Genomic DNA, 9,686 nt, shown 5'->3' with positions numbered 1-9,686 from the left:
AATATTATTTATTAATTATTTACTTAAGTGTCAACTTTCTTGAAATTCCTGAATAATTTGAAGCAGTTTATAATGGATATTTCAAGGAAAAACCAAAAAACATACAATGTTGCACGCATAGATGTTGGCAATAGATACACGACTTTCAAGAACGTGAAAAACTTGTCACGTCTAATATCTATTGAACCGTGTCTGGATCTCACCGCTTATGTGTGAATAGTTAGAAAAATGAAGTGAGAAATAATTTTCAATTCCACAAAGATCAACAATTCTTATGTAAATAATAAAAATTCCTACATTAGGTTAAATCTATCGAATACTTAGTTCATGCCAAAATGTTGACCTTTATTCTGGTTCACAGCTTAGGGTACTGACGATACTGAGCCTTTTTATTTGTCTCGATTGATACTAATTCATAAAATGCATTTTAAAAGAAGCTGGTGTTTGAGAAAATACTGTTTAAACTTAAGAAGAGATTTCAGAAAACTCCCATTGTTTGATAGGACTTAGACCACTGATGCAGTTGAAAATAGTTACGATCTTGAATCTTTCTTACTAATAAATACACACTTCATATCAGTGATGTGACCACGTGGTACTGGGTATAGAGTGGGAATTTCGTATGATCGGCAGGTGGTTAAAAATGGTAGTTTTAACATACATTCAACGCTTGGATGAATTTTTCTTTACAACTTTCAATACAGTAACCTTCGGTTAGTTTTTGCTTTCAACTGTAATTTAAGAACCTATACATTGGTCAAACTAACAGACTTCTGTACACAAGAAACAGGGAACACGAAAGATCTATTTTTTAAAAAAAGGAAACTATAAAAGCCATAGATAAACAGGCTTATGACTTTGCACATAACTTTGACTTCGATTTCAATAAGGTAGGAATTTTTGAATTAGAAACTAATTGTGACAACCAATTAGTTTCAGAAATGATACATACAGAAATAGATAACAAATTGATTGATTGAAGATCAGGCATTAAAGGCACGTATGTACATTCAGTGTACAGATGTACTTTCCAGAAACAACATCTAATAATATAATTTGAATTTCCCATGCTTCAGACATATAACACACACATAATTAAAGGAAAATGGTTCAATGGCACCATAAAAAAAAATGTTAAACAACCACCGCAGGGACCCTATAGGGCACGGTCACCCACTTCGCAGCTTTGTGAAGGAACGCTCCTTTGCCAATCATCTTGTGACTCCTAAACATTTTTAGGAGAGGATCACTGCCATTTGCAAGAATGTGCTTATGGATGATCTAACGCGTGGCAAAATCAAGGGCTGTAAGCTAATGCTTCGCCCATTGAACCATCCTAAACAAGTACAGTTAAACCGGGACAGCACGCTATCTGCTTAGGACAGACTCCTTCACTGACTAGACACTTTGACATGGGAGAAACTTCTTCAACAGATTTGATCTTCAAATTTGTCGGCGTTGAACAAGATATCTGCGAATAACATGCTTGCCATCCCAGTTGTACTCTACTGATTTAGGGTGGTTCAATAGACGAAGAATGAGCTTACAGCCCTTGATATCGCCAACACACGTCAATTCGTCCTTTATGCGATTATATAGTACATCTTATGCAATTAAGTCGGACGCGGGCTTCTGAATCCACGATGTCTTCATAACCGAATTGTTCAAGTTGACCTTACATCGTTGTGAATGACTGAGATCCTCTCCTAAAATCATCAGAAAACACGAGATGATTGGCAGAGGCCATTAAAAACCACAGAGAAGGCGACCGAGACCCTTGGTCTGAATTTTACCATCTAAGGTAAGAAAAGTGCATTACTCCATATCGATGCATTAATTCTGAAAGCCGCAGTAAAGAAAGCAGAAAAGGCATTTTCACAGAAATGTAGAAAAGTAGTCCTTAAAAGGTACGAAAAGCGCTCACTCATTGAAATAATATCATTCAACGATAGAAGAATAAGGAAAAAAGAAGAAATCGATAATATTTTAAAATTATAATTCCATTCAAATATAAACATGTGAAATTAAAGTCTAGGTGGAAAAGTCAATGCTAAATAAGTAAACTTAAAATAAAACAATGTACTTAAAAAAATATGTCACTCAATTCCGAACAGTCTGCCCGATTTGTTGGTACACAATTTAAAAAAAAAAAGATTTACACAAATCATTTTAAAAAACTAATAATAATTTGATGACAATAAGAAATTAAAATTTTAAAATTTAAAATCTATTACAAGTTTCTAACGAAGATCTAATAAATAAATAGTTAAAACTTTCGTTAAAAGAACGTGGTTTAAACAAACCACTCCGAGTGCGGAAAGACACAGCGCGCACATAGCTATCAGATCCGGGATGAAACTCTACGACACAAAATAAATGCCACTTTGTGGGTGGTGATTTTCCACCACGAATGAAAGCGCGATCACCAACTTTAAATGATGGATAAGGAGTCGTCCACTTCAAAAGATTGAAGCTCTTTCAGGCAATCCAAGGACTAACGTAACCAGAAATTCGGATGCATTTGTCGCAACAATTGCCATCGAGATAAGCAATTTGAGACAATGTCAATGTAACTTGGCTCAACGATACTGTTGAGATTACCCAATCAAATATGACCTGGAGTAAGAGCCGTAAGACCTTCAAGATCATCGGACATGAATTAAAGAGGTCCTGAATTCAAACAGGGCACTACTTAAACGAGAAATGAGCTTATTGATTCATATGTAAGGGTAGTAGTATCTCTAAAGACTCGCCGAAGGTGGTGTTTCGCTGGTTTCACAGGCGCTTCCCAAATTCTACCAAAATGCGGCACACCTGGTGGATTAATTCGTCACTCTATGTCATACGATGCGAGACACTAAGCTAAAAGGGTTGACTCCTTGAAGCTGTTAAAAAAATCGCTCTAAGTTTGATGTCTGCTCCAACGAAGTTTGTACCTTGATTTCTCGTCAAGCCAGCACAATTTATACGTCAAAAAATGAATCTATAGTAGGCAGATGGAAAAGCATCAGCCGCATATTTCAAGACAGCTTTCAAATGGACAGTGAGAGTAGAACAGCAAAAAAAGACTGCGATGTAACCCTAATATGATCGATAATCACGACCCTTAGTTATTCGTAAGTACACGTGTGCAGCATAATCTACGCGAGTATGTAGAAAAGGTCGACTTCAGAGCGAATTTCTGGAAGGTCTGCCATTAATTGTCAAGGTAAAAGGCTTGATGTCGTAGTCATGGTAACATCAATGAATAAAGGCCCTTATAACCACGTAGAATCCAGTAGGTTTTCCTCAAGGTTCCAGGAGTGAGCTGAACACCACCATGAAGACTCAGATAATGATGATCAATAAGAAGAGTCGTCATCGTTGATTCGGAGCTGAGAATGAGAGAGTGTTTCTTATCAGGATGCATGTCCAAATTCATCAACCTATGTCCTATACGAAACACCTACAGATACCTTCCTGATGGCAGAGCCTTGATTTCTGTTTGAAAATAGAATTGTTCTTCGTGTCGAATCATCTCTAGGTGAGCTTTCTTAAGTTCTGAAGGTGAAAGGAATGACTTCAAACAGGATTTCTGAAATGATGCTGGATAAATCGTTGTAACTAGATACTCGCTCGTTGAAGTTTATCAAAAGAAGAGTAGCGATGAATAAGCACCCATTTAGCTATAACACAGCTAGAAGTATTAAGTTTTAATGTTCTCTTTTCTAAGTCCATTTCAGGATTAACTGATGATGGAATTGGTAGCTAAATATTTGAAAACAGCAATAAATTTATGCCTCGCCACCAAAGAGTAAATGATGATAGCTCCTTGGCAGAGACCTCTTGAAGCATAACAAGCAGGGTTGCTCGATGAGCAACACTCTCTCATTCCCTCTCGCTCTCTCTCTCTCTCTGAAGCATAGGGGAATTCATGCAGTTCTCTAGCAGTTCTCTCTCCGCTCTAGACTTCCCTTAGCGTTAGATAGTATCGGTATTCTCTCAACAATATGCTGCTTGATGGTCAGCAGCTTTGACTTGTTAAGTGTGTGATAAAGGATCCGGAGTTCGCGCACGAACTTTAGAAACTTGACGGTCAAATTCCTGCCAAACGCTATGTAGTCAATCAGACACTGAATGTCGGAAACGCCACTGTCTTGCCCAGTCTATCTTTATGGCGAGTTGATACATTCATCTTTTAGTCTTATGATCAACCGTTCGTTTTGTTTTACGGTTCGCATCGGCCAAAGCTCTCGTTGCATTATACACACAACAATTTATAGTTCAGAGGTCAGATTCTTCCGAAAAATGTCCACGAAGTTCGTCATCTATTTCAGCCAGATCTGTAGGCTTGAGAGAAACCTGGGTGTTGATGTTTCTCCGGATCATTAAGCATCGCTCCTCTATTGGATGCCTGCCCATGGCATGGTTTCGCAGACGTGGATGTGAAAAGTGCAATAGCTCTGAGTGTTTCTCGCACCATAGAGCATGCAGTCGTGTCATGTAACCCTCTCGTTCAGGGGCTATACTCGCATCCTAGCACTTTAGCAAATCGTAATTTTGTCGCTCCATCAACCTAAAGGCCTCGAGATTCCGCCGATCCATCGCATTGACTCTATCTTCATTGGCTCCCCCAGCTCTGGAGTGGTCGGCATTCATAACCGACCAATTTTCGGGAGACCTGCGCGTTCTATTTCATTGAAGCGCACTTTCTAAAACTATGTTTGGTGGTATCATTTTTGTTCTCACAAGAAGCTAGGTAAAGAGGTTCGTCCATCTTTGTAGAGGCCTGCATGCAAGAATAAGGCTGCGTACTCTGAGAGGTCGCCTGGAATCCCAGAGTCACTGTTCTAGACACTTCACCCAGGTGTCATTTAGCTTTCGGCAGGGTTTTTACACCTCCGCTTGGGGTTAATTCTTTCGGAACCACCCCCGGACAATTGTGCGCGACTGCATATTAATTTTTGTAACCATATTCAGCATGACATTCAATTTTTTGGGTGATTTTAGCTAACAAAATTCATCAGCGTTCATAAACTTGTCAAATATCAATGTGCCACCTGACTCTGCATTTGCACCTTTGTTACTCTCCGGGAATTACTGGTTAATGGGCGGAGCAGTAAGTGACTCACTTTGGCCTGAGGTAGTGAGACCCAGACTTCCACCTTTGTATATTTTTCACCTGTTCTACGTTTATCCCTTTAGAGTTCTTATGAATTTAGATTTTATTCCGAATTTTTCCAATATTTAAAATTTTGAAGAAATGAGTAATATATTTATAAGAATAGTGGAATAAACTGTAACAATGGTAATAGTTTATAATTTTTTATTTCACTTGTTACAATGAGTTTAATTTATGCAAATTTAATTTAATTAACTGATTATTAATTGTTTAACTAAATTCAATCATGAATAATTTTTTTAAATTCTATTATTTGTTTAAGTTATGTTTTCAAATCTAGTGTTTATTCTGAAATTTAATTTTTCAAACAATCTTATTTTTCAACCCCTTTTAGTTTGACAACAATTATTTTAGTTTATCACACATTTTATCCTAAATTTTATTATTTTATGACAATAATTTATATGAATAATTCACACTTGAAAGTGAAACTTGCCAGGTGATTATTTTTAAATACAAAATAAATTGTATACATTTGCTCTAGGATTTATCTCCTGTGAGTATATTTCTAGTTAAGGCAAATTAAATCTGTTTTGTGTGGTTATAACGTTAAGAAGAAAAGACCTACAAATTCATTTAATCACAGGATTACATTTTATCTAGTATGAAAGACAATTGAATAAGAAAGGAATTATTGTTTTAAAGGTTAGAAGAAAAAAAGAAAATATATGTGAAAACTCATTTCATTGATTCTTAATTAGAAACTTACATAAATGAGAATTAAAATAAGGATAATTTATTATACCTGGTGTTTCTAACAATGTTGCCTTTAGAGTACCAGGTTCTGCAGGCTGAGCAGGGCGAGAACCTTCCATTGCGGCTTCGCTAATGTTTTCGCTCGAGGTGCTGTTGGCTACGTATCTGCGTTGTCTTTTATTTAGAGACTTTGTAATCGTATTACAATCAGTTGGGAGATTTGCTAAAGCATGGAAAACTTGCCTTTTGCGTATTATTGTGTAGACCAAGTTACTATTGCCATCAAACTGATACTAAAAATTCAATTCTATCATAAGATTATTCAGTATTGAAATGTTCGTGCAGTAGTAGAAAAATTTTTAATACAACTTGAAATATCTAATGTATTAAAAATCTTAACTATAACAAGCAAAATAATTTCGGCTTCCTTTATATTAATCAAATACCTGTATAATGTTATTGAAAATTTCGAGCAGAAAGAAGACTAAATGGTGATTCGTGGGAGCAGAGAAGAGGAACCAGGGTGTACTAAATGCTTCGAGTAAATGAAGTAATTTGGTGCTTGCAACCATCGATAATGTTTTTAAATAAGGTGAAACATTGACTAGAATAGTTAATAGACAATCGAACAAGGGTTGTAGTCTTTGATGTCCAGTTGTGATAATTTTATGAAAAACTGTGACTAGAAGATCTGCGTGCGTGCCTGTTATAAAAATATTCTTAAATTATTATTCGCCGAAAGTAAGAACCTATAGAGCGTGTTAAAAAAATATTTGATTACCAAATTTCTATAAATTGATCAATACTTTCACTATTCCATCATCATCACGTCAATAGTTAATTCTTAGAATTGTGCTGCCTACCGAATCCTACAATTTATTGTTCAGAATAGAAAAATTATTACCTGTGAAAACTGGAATGTCCATTGGAACAGTAGCTGTGTAGGGCTTATTCAATCGTACTCCAAAATTGCGTTCTCCACTTAAAAGAAGGAGAATAAATACTCCGATGTGCATCAATCCGACGCGAGCTGAGGATAAAAAAATGTTTTTATTCAAATGAAATTTGAAATACAAAAATATTTTAAAGAGTAAAAAACTGTACCATACACTTTGTTGCTCAGAATAACTTACACTGATCAGCCCTCGAATCATTCAGATGATACAATATGGGGACCAAGACCTCCAAAACATCCGAACTTTTGAGGACATAGTACAAAAATTTTTTATTGTAGTCACACATTTTCCAAAAAAGAACCAACAATTCTTGGTGAAAGTGAACTTTTTTTGTCGAATTTGGTAGATAGGTTTGCATAAGTGGATTGTTCAAAAGTCTTGTGATTCCTTTTAGAACAAATTGAAAATCTGAAAAAAAAAACATTACAAAAATGTACGTCAGGGCCAAAAATCGAAGTTTGAAGATCTAGAAACGCTGAAGCGCAAAAATTTGCGCTCACGCGACGAAATTTGCAACGCATTTTTTAGTTAAACTGAGTGAACGTGAAGAAGCAAAACTCGCCGCGACCAGATTCTGTCAACCACTGCAAGGGTAGAAACGGAATGTGGCAAACGTTTATAACCGTATGACATGTATAGGCTTCAAAATGCACAAATGCATAGGCTCCAAAGTCGATAACTGTATAATTTTTGAGAAATCTAAAAAAGCTATAGATTTTGCGGTATGAAAATCACGTTTTCACTTTGAATCAAAGGATCCCGCACAGAATGCATGGGAAAATGTATTTCTGTGGATTTGGATAAAACTTGGTAATTTTGTAAGTTATAAGGGCCTGATGAAATATCCATAAACACTTCTTTTTAATGGACAGTTTTAACGCTATACGGTGCCAAGCGCTCAAAATCAGAGCATAAGATATATCCGCATAGCATTGAAATAAAAAAAGACCAAAAAATCAGTCTCACGCATTAAAATGTGGTAAACATTACGTCCGCCTCAGACAGCGCTCTTCCCGCAACGTCCAAACGCTAAGCGCTTAATATTTTTAACCAACAACGGCACTCACGGTTTCCGGGTAGCAGCGGTGATAAAAGAAGGCCAATATCTAGTGCGGTAATGTCAATCATAAGAATAACCCTCTAGCAATGTCCGAACGCTGAGTGCTCAATATTTTTGCTAAAATGCGTCATTAACTATTTAAGGTCAACAACGGTACTTGAATAAGATCAGTATCAATTGCGGTAATGCCAATCATACAAATCAACTGCTTCTCGCAACAAGCGAACGAAAAGAGTTCAATATTTCAAAATAACTGCAACAGTCACTATTTCAGGTCAGAAAAGGTTATAAAATAAGGTCAGTATCAAGTTAGATTGTTCGAATCGTATATATTGCCCACTTCTTACATTTTTCAACCACGAAGCGCCTAATATTTTAAATTAGCTGCAACACTCACTGTTTCAAGGCAGCAACGATGATAAAATAAGGTCAAGATCAAATGCGGCCGTCGCGAGAAAAGGACGGAAAATATCATTGGCACAAACGTACTTGATAATTATCTTATTTAAGAAGCGTAACTGGCCTAAACCTGTGAGTGCGGTAGTTGATTCAAAATATTGAGCGCTTAGCGTTCGAGGTTTGCGAGAATAAGTCGATATGTATGATTGAGTCAATTTCAAATGAATAAATCCTTATGTTAGAACCGTAGTTGCCTTCAAACAGTGTCGTAGTTGATTCAAAATATTGAGCATTTAGCGTTCGGCCGTTGCGAGAAGAGGGCGATTCTTATGATTGACGGATATATCTCATGCTCTGATTTCGAGAGCTTGGTACCATATAGCGTTAATATTGTCCATTAAACAAAAACAAACAAAAAATATTTATATATATATACATATAACTAAAAATTTGTCATAAGGACAAGCGCAGGATTTCTCCGGGAGCAGGTGCTAATCTGGATAATTGCAACCGCTCCCATCGAAATCGCGGTAAAATTTCAGCCACAACCACGGCTCCCGACCGTGAGATAGGTGGTTACAGTCTGTAAAGGAGTCAATAAGACGATCCAGCAAAAGCCTCGTGCACCCTAAAAACATGGAGCGACCCAAGGACAACCGCCTTCTGCATTTTTCCCGCAAGTGTTTTAGCATATTGTTGACACAGAGGGATGCTTTTTAGGCCATTAGCAAGTGAGAGCTTGGCACCTCCAACAGCGACGATGATAAGGACGATTAGTTTAACAGAATATTCCGGTTACAATCGTTGCAATTCCGTTATAAGGTCTCGATACCTCTCTTTCTTTTTATTCTCCTTGGTTATGATGTTTTTGTCAGCTGGTGCCGAAAATTCGATAACGAACATGATTCGCTTCTCGAAGTCAAGAAGAACCATGTCAGGCCTCGAGTGAGCAACAGAAACAATTGTCGAGCATATAAAGTTCCAGTATATGCGGCACTTCCCATTCTTGACAATTGACTCAATTTCCCTAGGAGCATTTAGAGGAGCGATATTAAGGTTAATGCCGTAAGAGGGACAGAGATGGTAATAAAGCACTCTTAGTGCCGCATTGTGCCTTTGAATGTAGGACATTTCCGCGTGAGTTGGACAACTAGATAGTATGTGAGCTAAATGCTCGGGGTGTGCATGGCACGCACTGCAGCTATCATCGGGAATGTCTTGGCTCAAAATGTGGCGACGGTATGTTAAGGTGGAAATGACAGCGTCTTGGCATGTAAAAATGAAACCCTCCATACCAGACTTCAATCCGGAGGATTTAAGGAAGCAAACGTTAGCTCACAAGACATTGACTGATCCTTCACATTTCTGTGGAAGATACCGTGCATCCTCTTATCGAGGAGCTGTTCACGAAAGT

The 9,686-nt window shown here is 37.2% G+C and overlaps 1 protein-coding gene across 3 annotated transcripts in view; it reads right to left on the bottom strand.

The window, feature by feature from the left end:
* Positions 1 to 9,686, bottom strand: part of LOC117176134 (protein HID1) — a 124,426-nt gene that overhangs the window by 72,994 nt on the left and 41,746 nt on the right. For 2 of the 3 annotated variants that reach the window (XM_033366209.1, XM_033366219.1), the window contains 4 exons: positions 6,991 to 7,221; positions 6,762 to 6,887; positions 6,304 to 6,560; positions 5,907 to 6,150 (listed from right to left, as the gene is read on the bottom strand). In XM_033366209.1, the coding sequence (XP_033222100.1) occupies positions 5,907 to 6,150; positions 6,304 to 6,560; positions 6,762 to 6,887; positions 6,991 to 7,221 (858 nt within the window). The remainder of the gene's footprint in view (positions 1 to 5,906; positions 6,151 to 6,303; positions 6,561 to 6,761; positions 6,888 to 6,990; positions 7,222 to 9,686) is intronic. The other variant, XM_033366227.1, reaches the window with a different exon arrangement.

Source organism: Belonocnema kinseyi, chromosome 1 (genome assembly GCF_010883055.1).
Source record: "Belonocnema kinseyi isolate 2016_QV_RU_SX_M_011 chromosome 1, B_treatae_v1, whole genome shotgun sequence".
Lineage (NCBI taxonomy): Eukaryota > Metazoa > Arthropoda > Insecta > Hymenoptera > Cynipidae > Belonocnema > Belonocnema kinseyi.
Note: the sequence above shows the minus strand (reverse complement) of the source record. Positions and strands in the feature narration are given on the sequence as shown.